Source organism: Gobio gobio (genome assembly GCF_949357685.1).
Source record: "Gobio gobio genome assembly, chromosome: 16".
NCBI classification, from domain to species: Eukaryota; Metazoa; Chordata; class Actinopteri; order Cypriniformes; family Gobionidae; genus Gobio; species Gobio gobio.
Window position 1 is genome coordinate 27,031,086 of NC_137109.1, and position 25,181 is coordinate 27,056,266.

At 37.6% G+C, this 25,181-nt stretch overlaps 3 protein-coding genes across 4 annotated transcripts in view; 2 read left to right on the forward strand and 1 right to left on the reverse strand.

Moving 5' to 3' along the window:
• The window catches only part of LOC307140158 (uncharacterized protein), a 338,069-nt gene that overhangs the window by 229,262 nt on the left and 83,626 nt on the right, over positions 1-25,181 (reverse strand). The window lies entirely within an intron of this gene.
• On the forward strand, positions 1,108-9,661 carry xiap (X-linked inhibitor of apoptosis). Of its 2 annotated transcripts, none has more exons than XM_079838429.1 (7): positions 1,108-1,299; positions 3,546-4,336; positions 5,931-6,030; positions 7,270-7,348; positions 7,505-7,541; positions 7,648-7,833; positions 8,511-9,661. In XM_079838429.1, exons 2-7 carry the CDS (start codon positions 3,565-3,567, stop codon positions 8,699-8,701), a joined length of 1,365 nt encoding a protein of 454 aa, XP_079694555.1. In that variant the 5' UTR covers positions 1,108-1,299; positions 3,546-3,564; the 3' UTR covers positions 8,702-9,661. The 2 variants fall into 2 exon arrangements, with proteins under 2 accessions (XP_079694555.1, XP_079694556.1); XM_079838430.1 differs by having other exon boundaries at positions 7,651-7,833.
• stag2b (STAG2 cohesin complex component b) overlaps positions 9,830-25,181 on the forward strand; it is a 51,683-nt gene continuing 36,331 nt past the window's right edge. The window contains exon 1 of the mRNA XM_079839411.1: positions 9,830-10,033. The gene's annotated coding sequence lies outside the window, so the exon portion shown is untranslated. The remainder of the gene's footprint in view (positions 10,034-25,181) is intronic.

Genomic DNA, 25,181 nt, shown 5'->3' on the forward strand with positions numbered 1-25,181 from the left:
CGTACTGGCGACGTTGTGTTGGTAATTTGATGGTAATGATATTACAGGCATGCAACGTTGTAGTTACGTTGTCATTGAGTCATAAAATTACCAAAATATTACGTGTGGAGTACGTATCTGGAACGTTGTTGGTAATCTTGTAACGTCCAGAGATCGTACTGACAAGGTTGTGAGAAGGTAATTTTATGGTAAGGAAATTACAGACAAACGACGTTGAGACTACGTTGTCAGTTGGTAAGTCAGGAAATTACCTAGGCTAGAAATTACCAAAAAGTCCGTTTCGTCCTGTGTTAGCTGGGATGGGCGTGTCATAAGCTTTAAACATGGTGGCGGGGAGAAGTACTGCTGTGGCAGGTGTGGTTTTATTGTTTCCCCCCCCAAAACAGCTAGGTCGTCTTGTCATTAATGTAGTACATATTTACATGTAAGAGTAATCATATGAAGCTTATTGTATGTTTGGTACACAGCGAAAATAGCCTGCATTTGACTGAAATTACAGAATCAGCAGAAAGCGGACTATCTGGAATGTTTATATGGTTGTCGGTGCATGGGAGACTAACGTTACATGTTGGTTTTAATAAGATTTTCCCAATAAGAATAACCTAGTGTCCACCATGATTCCTGTTCACTCCGACAACAAAGCACTTGAATGCAACAAGCTCAATCACGACTTCAAAAGTGTGAATTAGGAAATTTCCGATAGCAAGTGAAGGCAGTAGTGCCCATTTACGTCAAAACTAGGCTAGTTGTAAACAGGTGTCCTGACAGTAAAGCTATCCGTTCCTTTATCCATACACGTGAAAAGCACCCCGGGGGCATTATGGATATTGGATAGCTTAATTTATTAGATATTAACTTACAACAATAGCTATCTATTTTTTGTATTCAGTGGCGGAAACAAACTGCCATGTAGGCCTGATTTATATATTTAGGTGCAATGAGAAAGTGAAAAATGGTGTGGTTGGTTTTCTCGTAACAAAATACCAAAGTCCCTGGAAGTGTATAGAGAGCGAAAACGATGTCAAATTTCCGACCACTGTCCTCTTTCATGACTGTCATCTTTCATGACGTCAATTCCTTTACAGCCAATCAGTTGTACGAAACGTCACATTACTGAATTAATATTAATGAGCAAGGTCCTTGGTGAATTCCAGTCTGATTGTTACCATTCACATCTTTCCACACTCTACGTCAACAAGTAATCATTTAGTTGCCTCGTACAAGGGCACAACGGAGTGCAGCTTGCGTTTTGAAGTACTGAAGTTGATGTACCCTGAATAACGTCTTTCCCGACCGAAGGTAAGCAAGGTTTATGGTGCAACTGAATGTTAGCCAATGCTAACGCTAACGTTGTACTTAATCCTCCTAACAGCCTGATTGTCAGTTTAAGGTCGAAGTCCGACTGTGCTCTCTGATCCGCCCTCCTTATGAATGTTTTGTCTGCCTTGATCGTGCTGCTGTTACTCGCAAATTGAGAAAGGTGAAAGTTTTTTCCGAGATTAAAGTGACCAAGAACTGCGACCTGTCAAACCGAAACCTTTTACCAACCTAATTGTGTGCCACGAGGTACACATGCATACATTTGCTGTTATTAACTCTCGTTATATAAGATGGTTTTGTTCAGGATTAAGACGGTTTTTACGTGTTTTGGAAACTGTTGTAGCTGGTCATTAGCTGGTGCAAGTTGATAGACTATGCTACAGCTAAGTTACCATCTGGTCATACCAGTTAATGGTGGTCTAGTGTTATTCGGTTTTTGGAATGTGGTACCCGGTCAACCTGTTACTGAGTGACCATATTAGACATATATACTGCATAACACAACATGTATGTATGTATGTATGTATGTATGTATGTATGTATGTATGTATGTATGTATGTATCTATCATGTATGTATATAATGTTATGCATTATATATGTATGGTCTCTCACATATGTTTGTGTGTGTGTGTGTTGTGTTATGTTATACAATATATATGTCTAAAGTGGTCTTTATGTGAAAAATGAACTGGACAGGTTGAGCTGTGTGAAGGCTCTTTATTATTACATTATGGAGATTGCATGTATAGTATATTGTATTACAGTGCATAGCTTATCTTCTACATTAGATGTACAGAATATGTCTTAATCCAGGGTTATTTCAGTGCTTTTTAAATGTAATTTTCTTGCGGTTCAAAAGCACAGCTATAAAATGACATTAGCAGAAAAAAAAGTTCAGCAAATTTCTTGGAATCTTTGGGCTGGACATCTAGTGACACTAGGAGTGGTTTGTCATGATGCATAGAGGTATGATAATGTTGCTAATTGCCATGCACATGCCAGAAGGTGATGAGATAAAGAATGTGTTTAAGAAAATTACATAAGACATTTGAATCATAATGTACAACTATGTGATGTGATGTGGTGATCACGTTATGTCCATGTCAGTGAGTGTAGTCTGGCTTGAGGAATAATTGAGAAGTGTTATATCTGAAGCCCTACACTAGCTGGAGGCGTGGTGCACATGTGACTGACAACGCCTCTGTCTCTTAAAGTGACATCGACTCTGAATAACTCCCAGTGGTTATGTATTTAATTTTGTTATTATATATATATATATATAATTAAAAAATAAAATAAAACACGTTTTCTTACTTTTTGCATTCCTAGTTCAAAGACTACTCCAAACGTATAGGTCAGCTGCAGCTATAGACATCTGTTCAGTATCTGTCAGTGAAGTACTGGTGGATATGAATCATGCACAAACAATGTAGATGCAACACGCAGGCGGTTTCATAAAAGCTACGGAATGTTCTGTGTAGCCCATCATGTTCAAACTGTCCCTGTGACTCAATTTGATATTTCACAGTTGACACATGACCTCCTTGGCTACAGATAAGTGATCCTGAAACACTTATTGCTCAAACTTGCCTGATCTTATTGACCTGAGCAACCATGTATCGATATCCTAGCTACCAGCCTTAATACTTTATTGTTCTGTTTTCTTTTGTACCTGCTTGTGCTCATGATATATCTACATAAATGATTAAAAAAATCTATGTTTTTGGACAAATTTAGTTTAAATGTTTTTTCCTCATCAAGGCTGCAATTATTTGATTAAATATACAGCGAAAGCTGTATAAAAAAATATATATATATAATAAAAAAAAATATATATAATATAATTCATTCCTATGAGGACCACGCTGTTTTTTCAGCATTAATTCTCCAGTCTTCAGTGTCACATGATCCTTCAGAAATAATTCTAATATGCTGATTTGCTGCTCAAGAAACACACTGCTTAATATTTTTTTTGTGCAAACCATGCTCCACTACAATTAAAAAATTACACAAAAATTATTTAACAAAGACACATTAAATTGATTAATTGAATCAATTATAATGTTAAAACGTTCAAATGACATTTTATTCATCATAGAATAGTATTTAACTTCATATAATATTGATCAAATTAATTCAGCCTTGGTAAGGAAAAAAAACATACAAACTATTATTCCAAACGGTTGACTGCTAATTGTATATATTTATATTTTTTTTCTGACAGACATTTTGTTACTGCTACTATGGCACACTCAATTCAAGATGGCGACTATGAAACTGATGATGCACTTGGATGGTCATCCATGAATGATCGTCTGACTTCCTTCCAGCACTTTCCTCGTTCTGAAGAAGTTTCAGCGGAGCGACTGGCTCGTGCAGGTTTTTATTTCACAGGCGAAGCAGACAAGGTGCGCTGTTTTAGCTGCCATGCAATGGTGGAGGACTGGAACAGAGGGGACACTCCATTGAAGAGACATCAGCAAGCATCTCCCAACTGCAAGTTCCTTAGCTGTGCTCACGGCCTGAGAACCTCCAACCTCGTCCACAGCCCTGCTTACGACGAAGTGGCCGAAGCCAGGGAGTTCCTCCTCCGCACGGGAGGGGTGGTGGATCAGACCATTTATCCCATTGTGCCACACATGAAGAGCGAGGAAGCTCGTCTGAATACTTTCAGTGACTGGCCTGCAGACGCTCCAGTTCAGCCTGATGACCTGGCGGGAGCAGGGATGTTTTACTGTGGGACAGGTGACAATGTGCAGTGCTTCTGTTGTGGGGGGGTTCTAGCAGGATGGGAGCAAGGTGACGATGCCTGGGATGAGCATGAAAAGCACTACCCAAACTGCTTCTTCATCTTGGGCCATGATGCTGGCAATGTGCTGCTGACAACACCTAGACCCAGGGTGAATGGTCACATAGCCTCTGTGGAGACTTTTGAGGGGCGTCTTGATAGCTTCAGAGGCAGACAACACCCCATAGATCCTGAGATACTGGCCAGTGCTGGTTTCTACAGCACGGGTAACTACTGTTAAGTTTCTCCATGTTAAAATGCTTATTTAGTTCATTTATAAATTACATCTATATTCTTTCGAAAAAATGTGCGTTGTTTAATATACTTGGAGAATAGTGTTGCAGTGTTGACGTATTTTTTGTAGGCCAACTCAAACTCTAGCGTCACACTGGTTCCCTCGACAAAAACCGTGTAGGTCTTGCCCATTGGCTTTTGGATTATTGCAGAAAATAATCTCTGTGACTAACAAAGGTTTATGATGTTTGCACATTTTGTTCATCGCATCAGCACAATACAATACAATCAGCAGAAGTAAAAATCCAAATGCAAGTTAAAACAAATTTACACCACAGTTGCATGACATCGAGCTTCCAACCGCTCTTTTATGGATTTCTTTTTTAAAACATTTTCCTGAAATTTTAAATCAGAATAGTTTGTAAGATCGCAATTCTAAACGCAAAAAGGCTGTGAAATCGGACTAGTAAGTAGATTAGTTTTTACATATTCAACCTGGAGACGTTTAAAGGGAATGATGAAATTGATGATGAAATAATGAAATTTCTGTCATGAATTACTCGCCCTCATGTCGCTCCAAACCCGTAAGACCTTCGTTTTTTCTCCGCAACACAAATTAAGATATTTTTGATGAAATCCGAGAGCTTTCTGACCCCACATAGACATTGTGGACATCGTTTAAATCATCCATGTGACTGCAGTGGTTCAACCTTAATGTTATGAAGAAACGAGAATACTTTTTGTGTGCAAAAAACTAACAAAAATAACGACTTTATTCAACAAGCTCTACTCTTCCGTGTCACTCTCCTACGCGATTCACGTAAGCACCGCAACGCATGCATGTGGTGCTCAGCCAATAGTGACTACATTCTGCCGTAGACCCCGTAAAAGGCTGCACTATGTGAATACTATAGCCCGACAATGTGAATAGCTAAGAGAGTGACAGGGAAAAAGTCAATTTTGAATACATTTTTTTATTTTAGTTTTTTTTGCGCAAAAAAAGTATTCTCGTCGCTCCATAACATTAAGGTTGAACTACTGTAGTCACATGGACTATTTTAACCATCTCTTTACTACCTTTCTGGACCTTGAAAGTGGTCGTTGTGTTGCAGTCTATGTGGGATCAGAGAGCTCTCGGATTTCATCAAAAATATCTTAATTTGTATTCCAAAGATGAACGAAAGTCTTACAGGTTTGGAACGACATGAGGGAGAGCAATTAATGACAGAATTTTCATTTTTGGGTGAACTAACCCTTTAATGTTCCCTGTGACAACCTCTATAATCCCATTTAGCCACGTTTTAGCAACTGCCTTTAACAAGACAAGTAAAAAACTACAAGGGAGTATTACTGAAGTATTGTGTCATAGAATTAAAAAAAAAATTTTTGATCTTGTTTTAACCACAGACCTTTATTTCAAATGTTTAAACAAAAACCCATTCAATTAACACATTTACTTGGGGACACTGGAACCGGAAGTGCTAAAATGCTAACTAGTTTCCAGGTTTTTGCCTACAAAAATACGTCATCCCTGCAGCACTCTATTGCAACACAGTGAACAAACTGTTCTGGTGTTTTGTCATACAGGAGAACAAGATCGTGTGATCTGCTTTAGATGTGGAGGAGGAGTGAAGGACTGGATGTCTGATGAAGACCCTTGGGAGGAGCATGCCAAGAACTATCCAGGGTGAATTACTTTTTCATATATTGAGGCATTGAGCTATGTTCACTTGTAATAGAATAGCTCACCCCAAAATAGCATTTCTGCTATCTACTTTTTCTTTGGTAGAATGATAAGAGTTATTTAACTTAATGTCCAGTTAACATAAACTCTGTCTGAAAATTGTTTTATGGCAGAATAAATACCTATTTTATAGTAAGTAAATATAATAAATTCATTTAAGGTAAAATTTTAAAAGATAAAGGCCTGGTTTTACAGACAGATCTTAGATTATACCAGGATTAGGCCTTATTTCAATTAGGATATTTAAGTAGCTTTTACTAACTTAAACATTAGAAAAAAACATTACTGGTGTGCATCTTGAGAAAAAAACAATGGCAGTGACATATTTTAAGATATGTCAGTGCAAATTGCTTTCAATTAAAACAACTTAAACATGCATTTTAGTCTGGGACTAGACTTAAGCCTTGTCTGTGAAACCGAGGTATAGTCAATTATTTAAATCTGAATTTAGGTTTCACTCACAACATTATAATGTACAGCATGAAAATGGGTTTTTAATTTTGAGATTTGCTAAAAATGTTAACAGTGTTATTCAATTACATGTATACATGATCTTTTAGTGTGTTTTATATGATGGCGAAGGCATAAATATATCCATTACTGACAAAAAAACATTAAATTACAATCTCTATGTTGTCTGATAACTGATATGGTACTGATGTGTTCTGTATCCCTAAAGAAAAGTAGTCCATATGGCAGAATTTAATTTAATTATGTGAAAATCATACTTTGAAAATGTTTCCTTTAATTTTTGATTTAACTGTCCTTAATCACTTTACAATATGGTTCCATTTGTTAACATTAGTTAGTTAACTACATTACACAATGACAATGAACAACGACAAACACTTCTAAAGCATTTATTAATATTAGTTCATGTTAATGCCAGTATTTAATAATACATTATTATCAAATGTTGTATCTGCAACATGACCTAACAATGAAGTTGTATTTTTATTAACCAAAGTTAACAAAGATGAATAAATACTGTATCAAATGTATTGCTCATTGTTGGTTAATGCATTAACTAATGTTAAATAATGGAACCTTATTGTAAATGTCACCATCTTTCCTTACATTTAAAATACATAATATGTATCTATATTAGATCATGTGAGTCAAGCATGAACCATAGTCAAAAATATGATTTCTAATTGTGAAATATTAATAATTGACCCCCAGCTGCAGTTTCCTTCTGGCAGAAAAAGGAGAAGAATATATCAACAATATACAACTGAGATATCCAAAAGGAGACCATTCAGTGAGTCATTACCTATAACAAACACTTGTACTTTAGTGAATATGTTAAATTGATAGAATTCATAATGAAAGTCCTTTTTCAAAATACCCCTTTATTCTGCAATAAATGGTGCGTAATGTGTATGTAGTCTTACATATTTGTTATTTGCACTTACAGAGGTCAAGTCAGAATGGTTTTTCAAGTGCTGAGCAAGGTAAGGGTAGTTGCGTTTGATTTAAGTACAAATCCAATGTTTTTATAACCGCATGGAAACATGCTGTCTTCACCAGACATTTATTTGATTTGCACTTTGTCTGCAGCAGCACAGAAAGTCCTGCAGTCAGAGATAGCCCAAAAGGCTGTAGATATGGGTTTTGACCCCATCAGAGTGGAGACCACCATTCTGCAGAAGTTACGTCAGAACAGTGAGGGCTATACTTCAGTGCAGGCCCTTATTCAAGACATCAGTGCACAGGAGAGCGCCAGTGACGTGCCTAAGAAAGTTGGCAAGTGCTTGTTTTCTGTTTTTTTTTTTTTTAAGTTTGATTTGTATGCAAGGGACTTAAATGAAGTATACACACAGACACACACACACACACACACACACACACACACACACACACACACACACACACACACACACACACACACACACACACACACACACACACACACACACACACACACACACACACACACACACACACACGTCTGGTTCGATATCTTTGTGGGGACTCTCCATAGGCGTAATGGTTTTTATACTGTACACACTGTATAGTCTATCCCCTTACACTAACCCTACCCCTAAACCTACCTATCACAGAAAACTTTTTACATTTTTACATTAAAAAAACAAAACAAAAAACATTCTGATTGATTTATAAGCTTGTTTCCTCATGAATCAGTGTGCAATCAGGTTGAAGTCCCCACCGGGATAGAAAAACATGAACACACACACACACGCACACACATGTATGTGTATATGCTTCAGGTTCTTGTATAAGTCTTTAACCTGCAAATACAATGCAACTATCCAAACCTATTAACAACTTTTGAAAATCCTATATAAATTGGCAGAGAACCATTTATTATTGTTACTATTAATAATATTCCTATTTTTCATTCCTCCACTCGATTACTGTTGTTTTAACATTGTGTTTTTTTTCTTGCATCATTTCTGCAGAGGACCCCATGATGAAACTTGAGAAACTCCAGAGGGAGAAACTCTGTAAAATCTGCATGGACAGTGACATTAGCATGGTCTTTATTCCCTGTGGACACCTGGTCACTTGTGCAAAATGTTCAGTGTCCCTGAACAAGTGCCCTATCTGCTGTGCCACCATCACACAGAAGATAAAGACCTACAATGCATAAAAGACAAAGGAACCAGCACTCCAAATCAAACATTGGAAGTGGAAGAATATAATCATTCCTAAAACTGCACATAGATGTGTAAAATTTGATTTAAGCTGTGTGTGTATATATCTGTAGATGTACTGAACTCTGATAAAATTATATTTTATATTTTCATTAAGACCCGAAGAAAACTGTACATTTTATGTGTTTGATTTTGATCAAGACATGGACAACACTACATAATTTAACTTATATTGCAGGGAATATACATATATTTTCATTATATAGATCTCTTCATACCCCCCATATAGCTGCTTCCCTCCAATAAATACTCAGATTGATAAAATTACCATAGTGCCTTTATGTGTAGACTACTTTTTAATCAATATTTTCACTGTTTATTAATTTGATATAATCATGTATTACAATGTACCTAATATTTGCTTTTATTTATTACAAAATAAGAATTGCTTAAGACTTTAAATCATGTTCAAGTTAAATTAAAATGTCAGCCCAAACTTGTTTTCTTCCAATAATTTGTGATCATAATTATTTTTATGATTTTATCATACATGGCAATGATAATAAAGTGGAATTAACAATGGATCTTTTTCTGTTTCATCTGTTACTTTTAAAATGTATAAACTGGGAATGTGAGGCTAAAAGCTGTTATGCTCACAGCAGAACACAATTTACTTGATTAGATATCAAAATGTATTCCTTAGGGATCATCATTTCTGCCTGCTTGACAATTTCATAAATTTAATTATTGTTATATACATATAGGTTTAGTAAGTGGTTTGCAAACAGTAGTGGCCGGTTGCAGTCTTTTAGATTAGTTATATATATAATAAAAGCAGTCATGTCAATGTATTAGTGTTATGATAGCATGTGAATAACAATACTTAGTATTGTTATTTTTATAATTATGTTCAACCCTGTGTTCCAGTAAAAAAATAAATGGACATGTATGAATAGAAAAAGTCAATTCTAGTGGGTTAACATTGTCCCATAGCAATAAAAAAAAAAAAAGTTAATTTCTGACACTAGCGTTTACTGTACTGAGCATTTGCACCTAAGGGCCTCGACCACTAAAGGGCCTCGAGCTCACTGTAATCTCTCCGCTGAGCACCAGGTGGCAGCTCTACACCAGCAGTTTCTCTCTTGAGTGATCGGAACAACAAACCGAACGGAGCAAGCGGGGTAAGAGCGTGTCCAAAACCGCCTCTGACCGCCACTTTCAAACTACATCCATGAAATAGCCGCGAATGCGCACTTTAAAGCTACCGGAGTCCATCTAGCTCTTCAAGAAGTCCTTATAAGCAACCCGGAATCGACCCTGACGATCGGGTAAGTGGTAAAATGGCGGAGAGATTTATAGAAATTAGTGGCTTTAGGGTTATTTGGATGATGTGTTAGCCGCGCTAGCCTGATAAGCGAGGGACAGGATCCGAAACGAGCCGCCGTGCTTCCGTTGTCGTATTTAGTTAATAAAAACTAACTCGCGTGGAACATTGGGATTTTAAACAAGCGTACTAGGCTTCACGAATGAATATAGTTTATATGTTGCGAGGCCTTTCATTGGTAAACAGTTAGCTAGCAGGCTAACCTTACCCTGCACAGTCAGGAACACAAATTGAGAGGCAAGATGGAGGACGAGGACGCGATGTTTTCCCCCCTCTTTCCGAGATGGAAAAGCTGATGTCGCACCTATTATGCTAATTTCATCACATTGTCAATATTAAATGCACTCGCTGGCCATTTTTACCCGTTTTATGTGCGCGTGTGGTAGATGCGCGTGCATAACGACTGGAAACGAGCGGAGCCAAAATGGAGAATCCCGAAAACAGCTGTGCTGGATCGACTTCAAGATGGAGATTTTTCCCCTTCTGAACGTGTTTTTACTCGTTCCGTCAAATTATTGTTCGATTTCGCGACTGTAGTCTGCATTTACGCTAACAAGCTCGTCATTTAACGTTGATAATTGTGGCGTTGTGCGTAAAACTCTGCTAGTAATGAAGTAATATCGTGGTAAGAAGTGCGTCGAGGAGGAGTTAGCGAGCGTCCGGCTGATTTCAGTAACTGTTAGTCAGCACTCAACTTCACACAGTAGCTCCAGTCCATACATTACTAGAACACATTATTTCTGACTTCTGTAAACCAGTGGGTCGTGACCCAAAGCGGGTCTCGCTTCTGTTTTTGACAGGGTGCTAAAACAATGCTAGATGAAACTATAATAGTGCTTATTTACGACAGTAAAATACATTTGCTGATCAACTTTTAAAAGGGGGAAAGACACTTCCCATATCTTTTGTTGTTGACGTCAGAGGCCGTGTGTCCAATCAAACTTTACGGCATTTTGGCGCAAATTCATCTGTCACTTGGTAAAATGGCTAATATTAATACACTATTTGCATTTAAGATGAATAGGAAAACTGGCGACATCAAATACATTGTTTGTTTATCGCAGGAGATGTGCTGTTTATTGCCATATACATTCTGATGTTTGATTTTAAGGATGTTCTGTTAAATTGGCTTGGTGTCCAGTTTGAAAACCACTTATTTTAGATGATATAACTTATATGATCGGTAACGTTATATGATAAAAAGGAGACTCGCTCACTTTTTGTACTACATTGAGTCCAGCTTTACAGTTATGTATTTGAGACGGTATGTATACAGCTGATCCGTCCACATATTGATAGCGGACCGGAAAGCATTGGATGAAATAATGGTGCAGTGTTAGTTTTGGGCTTAGCTGTCACTGTCGTGTGTGTGTGTGTGTGTGTGTGTGTGTCACAATGACTGGATGTAAAACGTTGTTTGGCGCCACTTTTCCTTCGAACGCATTGTCGGTGATGATGCTATCGCTTTTGATTTCCCGCCTTCTCGCCGATCATTCTGTGAAGAACATTGATCTTTATTGCGTCGGTGCGCCGTCCGCGCATATATGCTGCTTTTTGTTACTTGCTGGTTATTACATAACTGTTATCTCACGTTCTCGTCACACGCTTTGCCCTGCATTTGGTACAGAGAGGGTCGTCTTATTTTTTGTGATAATGTACTCTTTTATTGTGCTATTTAAAGATTATTTAATTGGAGCACTGAAAGTCATTCCTCTTTATTGTTCACGGATATGGCCGAAACAGAGAATATTAGTTGAACATACATATTAAACAAACACAATTATCCGTTTGAAATAATGGGCAGAGTCTGAATGCGTCATTTTTACAGCGGTGGCCGGGTTCCTTCTCTACCTATTCATGTTTACGTCCACAAATGTTACTGCCGACCTCTGATTGGATGCGGTGAAAAGGAGGGCGGACGTGTTATTTCCTTATATGGGCACAGAGGTAGACATCAAGCTCCGCTCTCGGAGATGTTTCCTGGAAACGGTGGAATCTGGATAGCCAATCAGCGAGCAGCGCGATATGACAGACTCTGCGAGCAACGCCCACTTGTTTTCATTCTGTACCGCGGGCTAATGTTCAGCACAGCAGCTTGTATCACTTTCATGGCACTGTAATTCTCCACACTTTTGCTATTGTTTTGCTGTACTAATATTTTATCTCAAGTCATTTTTTTTTCCATTCAGTGTCATTCCACGTATTTTTCAACTATGTTTGAAGAATTGAATGCCTCTATAGTGAATGCCAAACCTGCTAAAGCTTTTTTTTTTTTTTTTTTTGTGACAATACAGATGCCATCTGCTCTTCACACAAGAGGTGCAGTAGAGTACTCTGTAACGTCTCTAACAAAATACTTTCTTAACTATTTTAGAATATCTGCTACCAGCTGTTAAAGAAAATTAAAGAAATTATCCTTTTTGACAACTTCATTGTAAATATTATTCACATTTTAATAAAACCAAGAAAGTTTTTTTTTTATATTTAGAATATTTAGATGCAGCAAACAAAAAAGCAATAATATAGAGTGCAACAGTCGGGTTTCAGAAGTAAAAACTTCCATTCACTCGCTTCCATTAAGTAAGTAAAGCATGGGGAAATGCACGTTTTTGGACCTCTGGCTGGAGGACTCACGATTTAAAGACTGGCTTAGGCCAGTAGTTTGCAACAGCCGCGAGGCTTATTGCCACGTTTGCAAGAAGACAATTAATATAACCTGGGTGGGGGTGAATGGCGTCAAATCGCATATGTAATCATACAGCAGCCACCAAGCTAGAATGCGCATACGTAGCGAGCAGCTTCCCATATCAATGTTCTGCGCTACAGATGCATCAACGATCTCAACCTCCACTGCTTTGCCCTCAACCTCGACTGCTCTCCCGATTCAAACCACTGCCAGTAGCCTAACGTTAGTCCTAGCAGCTTCATCAACAGGTGCGTGACGGACGTCAGACAGCAGACGCTATGCCCGATCACCACCGCTACATTGCGAGCTGAGGTGCTGTGGTGTTTAGACCTTGCAACTAAACTCCACTCTTTATATTTGAGCGATGGCATTGAAGAGCTGTTTCGATATATGCAAGTTGCTTAAAGCTGGGCATACACTGTGCGATTTCAGCAAGGTTATCTACTCACACTACGGGTAGATGCGATGTAAAGCCAAAGCTCACGGTTTATGTGCTCACACCATGGCTCGGATCGTCGATTGCGACTTGTCTGCTCACTGTATGAGTGAAATATGCGTGAAAAACCTATAATAGAGAGAGAGCCTATCAAATGCATCAGCTATCGATATCAAGAGGATTTAGCATTTACAATTTATGTATATAAATGATTATTATTATTATTATTATTAGGGTCGGCCTACTTTTATTATTAAATTGATATTACATTTAATTTGCCCCCGTGATAATTTCATAATGCATCAATGCATAACCGACGCTGCATAAGAAAAGAATAGATAGATTAGCTAAGCTTACTCCTCATTATTTAAATACATTTTGCCCAATTAAACAAGGAATTATAGGCCTAAAATTAAAATGATTATCAGTCTATAATATGTCAGAACACTACAATAATATCAGTATTATCAGAAAGTAAGAGCAGCTTTATTTCAAAAACAATTTAACACGAAATGGGCCTATACTTCTCTTCTAATTTGTTTCACAATATGGGCCACGAGAAATATTAATAATATAAATTCAGACAGTTATAGGCTATACGTTATCAGCATATGTTAAAGCAGATTTATATAACTAAAGAGATATCTCTTGTCTCTGTGAGAATATGCGCCGAAAGCTTTTCAGATTTTACTTTCACTTTCTGTAGTGAATAATTGACCAGGTTTGAGACTTCACCGACTCTCGCGCACATTGCGTTTTTGTGTGATATCCACTGACTCGCCTTCATGATTTAAAACGGAAAAAAAAAAATCTATATTGCGCCGTGAAAATTGTTCTCGTTTCCCTCTGTACACTGCACGAACTATGAAGAAGATGTTTCCTTCCTCTTCTGTCTTTATTTCTATTCTCATCTCTGTGGGCAGTTGATGTTAAGTTATAATGACCTCGTTACATTGGGATGCAATATGTTATTCCATTTGGAAAGCTATTTCATTTACGCTACTATAGTTGCAGCTTGAAGTCGCGCTGGTATTAAAAAATATTTTTAAGGTATTAAAAAAGGTAGTAAAAGGTATTAAATTCAACTTAAGAAGTTCTGTATATACCCTGAACAATAACTTTGACCTTTAAGCCTTAACTCTTTAACCTGCACCCCTATTTTTGAGAATTTTCTGAAAACGACATACCCAAATAAAAATGTCTGCAGCTCTTAAACCCTATGGTCTATATTCATAAATCTGGTCTTATTTTAAACTAGACACTTAAAATATTGTTACCCAGGAGTCATAACTCAATTCTACGTGGACCGCAAGCGCCGTGATTGGTCTACCAGAACCCCTCCCTCAGGTCAATAAATAAATCTGCGATAGGAGTGTGTGTGTGTCCGGAAATGGTTTGATAGTTTTATCCATACATCTGCTATATGACACAATATTTTGTAGTCCAGAGATTCTTTGTTAGTGAATAAATACATATATCCGCTATCCGTGTGTGAGCTCTTGATGGTCTAGTAGTGGAAGAATTTGTTAAGCGTGCCAGTGGTTCTGGGTTCTAATCCACCATTGCATATTTGTGACCCTGTCTGTGAAAACCCAGCTAAAGTCATTTTTTGGTGATTCACTGTTTTATACATAAAAGCATCCTACATAATGTAAAGAACATTCTGTGAAAATATAACCTTGATATCTTTAATATTGACTGAGTAAGACCATGTCAAAAATTATTTGAATTTCGGCCTCGGAAAATCATGATTTTGAGAAATTCCCATTTTAAAATCAAGCTTATTTTTAAAATTGCAAAACATTTTAACCATTATTATTCTGACTTCGTGCCATATACCACATAAAAGCTAAGATTCTCCCATTTTCAGTGATATAGGACACATTTATGGGAAAATTCTTAGAGTTTTGTAAAACAAGTCTATTTATTATGATGTGCATGTCCAAAAAGCGTGAAACATTGAAACGAATGGGGGCACCAGAAGAGCTTGATTTACAATGTCAGTTCACTCTAATGATTTGTAGACTATAACTTTATTAGTAAAATGAAATCTCAGTAGAAAATGTAATTAATAGGCCTATATATATCCATTAATATATAAAACATCCATAGAAAATCTCACTGTGTAACACTTGTAAAGTAAATCTAATGCCCTACCAAGTTAACAGGTCAGTCTCAAACTTTGTACAGTTAGTGATAACTGTGAATCTTCACTTTGATTAGATTATGATTCATTATGATTTTTTCATGGCTCAGTGTGCTTAATAACTTTTACATAAAGCACGTCCTGCACTTTGTTCTCATTCATTCATGTTCTATTCGTATAGGCTTACAAACCGAAACCAAAACCTCAGACGCAAGAGCTTTGCTTCTGAAGGACATACGCAACTTTTTTATATCAATATATAATACGGGTTCTTTATTTAGCCTACAAAAACAGTAGGCCTTTATTAATCCTTATTAATTAAACTATCAGCTGTTCTGTCCCTTGTGCTTCGCGGGCCGTGGCCGCCCTGTCAGAGAGCGAATTCATAAACCCAGCGCATCAGCATCCAAAAACCAAACTATTTCGACACGTCGCAGCCATTAAATGTGTTTAAAATAAGATGGCTATATCGGCAGAAGGTGTAGTTAGAAAACTAATAAGCTGTTCCTGAAATGTCGGTGATGGCACAAAGAAATCCACACAGAAATCGGAACCCGGCTTAAGTCGCCGTTTTCTTGCCTTTCCCGACACTGACCTGATCGTTGGTCTAGCGCAGGGGTGTCCAAAGTCCGGCATTTGGCCCGCGGATGAATTTCAAACGGCCCGCAGCGCGTCTATTAAAATTTATTATATGTGGCCCGCCACGGATCATTTACAAATCATGCAGTTTCACGATGTCACCGTAAGGTGGCAGTACTAGACTTTAGGCCAGTGAGACAGCACCCAAAGCGGAACGATACAGTGCTGCTTGTGCTCTGCGCTACTCGCGAGCTCTGACTCTGAACAAATGTGTTTACCTGCTGACTGTCTCGATCACGCGCCCACTAAACAGCCCGTGAGAAGTGTTCGAGTTCGGCACAGAGGTCTCCGGTACTGAATCTCTCTGTGATTTGATTTAATTTAAATCCAGTTAAACAGCGCTGACTTAATAAACAACACTAACGTGCAAATCAGCTGAGCTGATTCAAAATCATTTTCAAACAACAATTCGCATTTCGAATTTATCATGGATTTACTGTGGTAACACCTGTAACCCTGGTAATTTGTCAGAAATGTAGGTTAATATCTAATTTTTTTTAATTTGTAAAGTAGACGTGTTAAATGAGTAAAGGCCAAATTGCAGACTATTTTTTTTGTCATAAACTTTTAAGTAGTAGCAGTTTTGTGCATTTATATTTATATGTCTATAGACTATATATATATATATATATATATATAAAATGTATGTATTACTTTTTGCCTTGTGTGCACTGCAAAAAATGCTGTAATTTAGTATTTTTGTCCTGTTTCTAGTCTAAATATATCTAAAAATTCTTAAATCAAGATGTTACGAGATAAGTTAAATGACATTAGATATTTGTTCTTGTTTTCTGGAAAATAAAATTTATTGAAGTGAGTTTTTGTTTAAAACAAGCAAATATATCTGCCAATGGGGTAAGAAAAATAATGTTTCTGTTTGGAATCTTTAAGGAAGATTATTTTTCTAATCCATTGGCAGATAATTTAGTTTGTTTCAAGCAAAAACTCAATTCATTTTGATTTTTTTCCCCCAGGAATCAAGAAAAAATATGTAATTTTCCTTAGTAAAAGCATCTTGATTTAAGAATTTTGTTATATTTGGACTGGAAAAAAGACAGAAATACCAAGTCAGAAAAGCATGTTTTGTAGTGTGGTTTTACCTGTGGTGATCTAAATAGAGCACTTATTAAATTTAAAGAAGAATAGAGTTCTAACTCCGTAATAATATTAAAATTTCACCCATTAAAACTTTTTGGTTGATTAAAGTTTTACAGATATTGTTAAATGTCTATAAATTTCCTGTGTCCTATCTCAAGCTACTCTACTGTCAGCTCAAACTTTTGTCAAAAAAAAAAACAAAAAAAAAAAACAATATATATATATATATATATAAAATAGAAAAGGGACCGGCCCCCGGGTACGTCCACAACATCAAATCCAGCCCCCTTTAAAAAAAGTTTGGACACCCCTGGTCTAGCGGATTGATATTATGGTCTGTTTGCACTTTGTAATTGTAAAAAATATGTTTCTGAACCGAATGATATAAGAATCAGCAGTTGTTTCTGCGTCGAAAGTAAACATTAAATCAATATTTAAGAAGCCCATGTCTGGTATTTTTTGGTGCAAAATAATAAAACGTAGCGTCAATAAAATCATTTATTTCAGTATTTATAATATTATAAATGAAAAATTGAGTACTGCATCTCAAAGCCCTTGGTATAATCTATCATTTACAGCAATAAACACAAATCACCTGTTTTGGTCATTTTTATGGCTATGACTACTTTGACGCTCTATATCTCATCATTAGATTATGCGACTTTAGCCGGGGTTTCACAGACGGGGTCACATTTTGTTTATTTTCTCATTAAAACCAAAGATGTTAATCAGTGATTGTATACACAGAAGAACAGGGACACATTCGGGTGCATTTCGTGAATAAAGTCTTCGCAACAGCAATCGATTGAAGCACTGATACTGAAAACAGCGCCACGAGCACTCTGCATGATTTAAAAAATGCTTTCCAGCGCCAGAACTAGGGCTGGTCCGAATACCATTTTTTGAGCTTCGAAGCTTTGGTAGTGATCAACATCGAATATTCGAAGCTTCGGAGGGAAGGAGCTGAACATATCCTTCTCTCTAATAAAGGCTGGAATCTGGAGAAGCGGCGCGCCTCACGCGGGCAGGGCTTTTATGCTCCACGAACGGGCAATGAACTAGTGATACAAAACACACAGATCTGTTACGTCCCAGTTTTGATATATTATAGTAGCTAGTAAAAATAATTCTGTTCAGTTATAGAACAGACCAAGAGCCCCTATTTCTGCCCCTGGGGCCGGGCTTCGGGCCAATTTTCACATCATACCTCAAACGCAGGCTTTTTCCTTCATTTTATATTTTAGACATTCATTAATTAAAAGAAACAATGAGGTGTGCAGCGCTGGTGGAAACAACATGAGACTATGACAACACGACTGTTTAGACAGCTCACAGTTTTTAGAGTATCGCCGCAAATGAGTAAAGCAAGCCAACACGCAAACTGCCGAACCTCTTAGATGCTCAAAAACACAATCATCTTCATTCATGAGACTCAATGCTCTTACAGTGCTTAGGTCACTCGTTCTGATATTACGGTCTTTGATCTTGAAATGAGCTGATGAATAGCCTATAATGCAGCTCATATCTGTTGCTTTCGTTGACATGAACTCCGTGCCGATAGTTTTGGTAAGCTGTAGGACACGGCCGGGCTAGGGTCTAAGACTAACTACAATTAAAAAACTGAACGTGCCACTCGAGCCAAACTAACGGCCGTCTCAGCACATCAGCAGCAGCAGTCAGATAATATTCTACACGAGAGCGAGGAGCTAAATTACAAGATGATCGCGGAATGTTACAAATTACAAGATGATACTGTTTTGTTGCTATGTTTTTCATTATAGAATAATAGCTAATGAACCCACAATTCAAGCAACCCGCCCCTGAATTGCCAAACCGAAAGTAAACGTGGCGCAGAGCTGCATGCCTTCAGCCGCTCAGCGCACAAGCACAGCATTGTGGGAAACGCTGAGGGAATATTTTTTCACCGTCACATCCCTAACGTATAAAAAGGATAATACATTTTGATTATATTATTCTATTTTCCACAATGTCAAACGAACGCAGTTTAACCCAAAATGCAAGCTCAGACATGGCTTCTGCCACATAAGCTTGTGCAGTTGTGCGCTCTGGTGCACTGAACACTAAGAAGAAGCAAATATATTTATTAAGTATAACGAGGCTATTAAAATGGCTTGGCTATAAGATAATTGAAAAAAAGTATTGTATTTTATAGTGATTTTCTAGTGTAAACATATGTAAGCGTGAATGAGAGCCGTTTTGAGCGGGATGCCAGGTGTTCACGAAAAAAACAACAACAACGAATATTCGAATCACAAATTTGAAAATCGAATACCAACCCATCGAATGAATATTCGAATATTCTGGTCCAGCCCTAGCCAGAACGCCTCTTATTTAACTCTACTAATCAACTAGAGATGCTTAATTTGTATTAGATACAACCGCCATCACTGCTGCTGCTACTCCGACAATATACACAACAAGCTGCTTCTTCTTCGGCTTTTGCCTATATACTGTGGGTAACACATCAACATGCCCGTGGACACTGCCTACTAGCGGTCGGCATGTGTAATTGCACATTGACGTGGACAAAAACGCAGAAGTATAAATGAAAACCAACGCGTAACTTGCGGCGTAGAGGATAGAGGATAGAGGCGTAGGTCCAACACAGAAGTATAAATCAGCCCTTACACTGACATGTATGCGAGTGTTTCTTGGTTTCGTCCGATCTGATCCGAACGATAGAAGAAGAAAGATGAGTAATGCCTTTATTATTATTATTATTTATATATAATATTTATATTAATATTATTATTTATTATTGAAATTTGAATGCTCAGTGAGGCCTGCATAGCCAGCAATGACATTTCCTCTCTCAAGATCCATTGATGTAATAAAAGAAAAACATATTTTAATAAGTTCATGTGAGTACAGTGGTTCAATATTAATATTATAAAGTGATGAGAATATTTTTGGTGTGCCAAACGAAATAACGACTTATTTAGTGATAACCGATTTCAAAACACTGCTTCATGAAGCTTCAGAGCGTTATGAATCAGCGTGTCGAATCATGATTTAGATCGCGTGTCAAAACCGCCAAACTGCTTAAATCATGTGACTTCGACTTTGACTATCGCTGATCCATAGCGCTCCGAAGCTTCATGAAGCTATTTTTGTTGAAATCCAATGGCTCAGTTTGCTTCTATTGAAGATGTCAGGCTGCATTATTTCAGCTTAGTTTTAAAATAATCATGTTTAACATTGGAATTTGTGGTGAAAAACTACATTACCCATGATGCTGTACAGATAATTCCACTGATCAGAGAATCGAAATGAGCAAAAGATCTAGGGCCCTATCAGTTATCATTTTCACGTCCAGCGCCACGTTGTTTAAATAGCAAATGCACTCCTGCCCATCTGTTCCGCCCATGGGCGTGCTGGTCTGAAAACGAGGTGTGTTCAGGTTAGGGCTGGGCCGATAAACGATATCATATCAGGGCTCCAGACTAACTTTTTTCACTAGGAGCACAGTGGCCCCCAACTGAAAATTTTAGGGGCACAACCAGAAATTTTAGGGGCGCACACCATAAATCAACATGCTAACCAAATCTACTAATTTCCACTGTATTACTAATAGGGATCTGTATCGTTAAGGTTTTAATGGTATTATTACTCTTACCGATACTGCTTATCGATCCGGTACTTTAACAGTATTCTTACCGGTTCTTTTTATTATACTTTATTTTATTTTTTTAATAAAAAAAAAAACATAATTAAGAACATAATTAACAAGGCTTTATAATCTGAAAAGTAAAATATCTATAGCAAAAGAAACCGCAAAGTTTGAACAAAATATAAAACATCTATTTGTAAATGGACCAGTGTGCAGGCATTCGGAGGGTCTGCTAACATTAATATTACAGTAAAGAACAAACCTGCAAAGAAATCTAATAAAGTAATGAAATGTAAAATAACACTGCATAGTTTTCACTGTATAAATTGATAGATTAATGCTTATAAAAGCTAAAGTTATTAATTCAAGAGATGTGAATATTTTCTATTTGCCTTTTGTTCGATTCGAATTAATGGCTCAATCGTCAGCAGGTTTATTAGACGCTGCCCCTTTAAGACCGATCGAATGTAGAACTAATAATATCATATTCTCCTATTTCTCCAAACTATTTACGCCCATTTAAGATATAAACTGTTAAAATAACTACTCTCCAATCCGGTCATTTTGACACCGGCTATTTGTTGTTTATTTGATGGTTTAGACGCACACACGAAACCTAAAATATTAAGTGCAAATCGGTCCATTTCGCAGCACACACACATAAGCCGCCTTGAAGTTGGAAACAGCGTCTCTTGCGCGGATTATTGTGCATTTAATAGCTCTTTATTATCAAACACATCCCGCAGTTTGGCAACAGTAGAGACTGCAGTTTACAACAATCACTGAATCTGACGTTTAGTTTAGGTTTAAGGAGAAATGACAGCGCAAGGCTGTGAAGGGAAGGAAGGATGAGCTCGACGAACACGGCTATAGGAATAGTTTTCCCTCATTCCATCTTTTTATAATTCTCGAAAATAAAATTAGATTAATATCACAGCACATCCCTAAAGTTTAAGCAGACAAAACTTTTGTTTAGTTCTTGGCCATCGTCACTCACCCTTTAAAGCTGACTGTGGTGTTGTGTTCGCTGTAGCTCCACGTGAGAGAGCTCGTTCGCTTTCTCTCTCTCTCTCTCTCTCTCTCTCTCTCTCTCTCTCTCTCTCTCTCTCTCTCTCTCTCTCTCTCTCTCTCTCTCTCTCTCTCTCTCTCTCTCTCTCTCTCTCTCTCTCTCTCTTCTGGATTGCGAATGGCAAAAAATGCATCACGGACAAATGGTTTAATATTCTCTCATATAGAAACGGCTGGCAAAGATAGAATTTGCCAGACATAACGTCTATCAATTATAATTAGTAAGTGTATTTTCTTAATTTCTCCAGTACCGACAGCAGGCAAATTTACTGGTCGCACATGTGCGACTGGATGTAAAATTCAGTCGCACACTCTCAAATTTTAGTCGCAAAATGCGACCATTTGGTCGCACTCTGGAGCCCTGCATATCGAATCGCGAATAAAATGTATGTCGATAGCGATGATAAGCTTTGGACATTTTTACTTGATATAGATTACTCTAACACCCAATCACACAGCAGAGATAAACGCGACAACAGCCAGTCAGAGCCAGTCAGTGTGCAGCTTTTAACTTGTACATCAAAAGTACACGCTCTACTGGCAAAAAAAACTGGACACGAAAAGGAAAAAATTTGTGAAAGTGGCGACGAATGTTAAATCAAAAGTGAAACTAACCTTGAGACGAATTTGTTGATAAAAGGCAGCACAAATTGTTACTCATTTGAACTGCGCCACAGACGGCTCGGGTCAAAGTCTAAACGGCAGCTAGCTCACTCAGCGCAAGCTCACTTCAGCAGATCCGTTTACTCTGATTGGTCATGCGAGCACTAAACAGCGCTATGAGATCCAGTGAGTAGTGCGTGCATTCAACAAAAAAACACATCTCGGTGATTGAAACTATTTTAAAGCCAGACAAAACAGCGCTGACAAACAGGGCAAACGCTGTGCGAAGGCTCTTCGATCTAATCCAAAATTTACCATGGATTTACTGTTTACTGTTTACTGTGGGATATTCATATAGAATTGTATTATATTATTAATGTAGACATGTATTAAATGTATTAAAGGGGTAATGCAATATTATTACAGTATTTTTATTTAGCTTTAGAATTTGTCCATTTATAGGCTACTAAATGTTTTTAGGCTAGGTCTACTGTTTTTCACACAAATACCACAGAAACCATATAGCCTAGATACATTTTACCAAGGTAGTGAAGAGCTATATGCGTGTTTTTAACTGTGGTTATCATGATCTAAATCTATGATACCACGGAAGACCAATGGTCATATTTTAATTTTACCATATAAAAATGAGGTGGTTACAATTTTTACAGATGTCCGTGTTTTTGTTGATGAACATAAATGTACATCTGCATCCTCCTATCTCAAGCTACTACTACTGTCAACTCGCTGTCAAATGTGCATTTCAAAGACAAAACATTAATACTGCAGTTGAAGATGTATGCCAAAGTCAGGCGACAAACCTGTTTCATGACTAGAATGGCACCCGTTAGCACATGCAGAAACAAAAGACATTCACTTTTTCTATTAAGAAATGTATTTATGGAAAAATTACTGGAAAAATGTAAGGAATTCAAAAATGTGGAGTGTTTGTCATATTCTGTCAAAGAGTAGTTTAAAACCACAATTAACAGTCTGGTTTCTGTAACTTTCACTTAGGAGCAAAAATATGCCTTTAAATTTGAAAGAAATAAATATTTTACATTTATCGTGAAAATTATCGATATCAACTGATATGAAAAGATTTTATCGAGATAATTTTTTGGCCATATCACCCAGCCCTAGTTCTGGTGCATTGTTGGCATTTTGTTATTTTGAGGCTTCTGAAATTTACTGTGCAGTATTTTTGTGTTATTTAAAGGGCACGTTAGTAATATGCTGGTGCACAAGGTGTGTAAACTCTGCTTATTACACACACACACACATGGATGCACAGCATCACACAAACATGTTTAAATATTAAAAATAAAAGGATTCCTCTCTGGAGTAGTGTTCCGTCTTTCCTCTTGCAAATTCCGCCATGTAAATAGCGAATCCACCATGGTGCAAGCACAACTGGCTTTTAAAGGGAATGGGAGATGAAACTGGTTTATTGTATGGTACGACCAAAACACAACCATGACTCATTAAGAGACTAGGGACAACCTTTTTGGACTATGCGCCTGGTGCGCCGACCATTTTTTCCTTTATTAAACTAGCAAAAGTGGATTCGGATGCCCCTAAATGCACCTGTGCCGTGTGCTCAGATCGTTAAAATAGGGCCCCTAGTTAGCTCCGTTCGCTCTCATGAAGCACTACAAATGACATAAGCATAAATTAAAAAAAAATGTATTCATGTCCTCAAGCCATGCAATGTATTAGGTAGTTTAGCCATTTATTTTGAAAAATAATTAACCAACTGTCCAAAAAACCCTCCATACAAGTGATTTTACTGAACATAAGAACTACTTGTGTAAACACCACAATAAAAGACATAGCATAAACAATAAGATCCTGGTTGATGAGTGATGATCTTCCAGCACTGTTTAAGCTGTGCGCTCCTATTCTATGGCGGACGGATGATAAATCAAGACCTGTCAATCTGAGTGATCAAACCAATCCAAGCGCGCTCCAGCTTTAAAGGTCCCATGGCATGCAATTTTCATTTTATGAGGTATTTCAACATTAAAATGAGTTCCCCTAGCCTGAATATTGTCCCCAAGTGGATAGAAATGTTGATCGGTGTTAAACCGAGTTTTGGCTGTCTTTCTCTGCCTTTGAGAAAATGACAGGCCAGACTAGCCAATCCTGAAGTCTCCTGTTTTGACGTCCACACAGGAACGGTTTCCTCCCTTTCCTCCACCCAGAGAATTTGGTACGCCCATGCAAGCGCTATATTTGTCCTCGAGAGATCATGGCTTGTGAACGAGTGAATGCTGGCAGTTTCTCAGTGTTTGGATGTACAAACTGAAGTCTTTTTTCAGTTCCTTCTGATCTGTGATCAGTGATTTCTTATGTGTAGCTAATTATTTATTATTCGTGCACACACTGCGGCTTCTCTCTCTCCCGACAGAACGGTGTTTTCTATCTTGTGAGTCAGTGTTTTTGTACGTCCTCGTCGCGTCTATCTGTTCGACAATGTGTATACAGTAGGGGTGTAACGATTCATCTACTACATCGATGTATCGATTTATTTTCCTATGATCTAACTACATTGATCTGTGCTCGGCAAGTTGGCCTTCCGGACGACATATATCGATCTAACATCGTTTTAAAAGGTAATCAATCGATTGTATCGATCATAGGAAATAACGCATTGGATTTAGGCACGTCAGACTTTATATGGATGTTTTTTCTTAGCACTTTTAATGATAAAGGCGTTAAACGTTACTCGATTCAGTCTGCCTATCTGTGACATCATCGCAACGCACCAGCAGCAGCAGCGCTC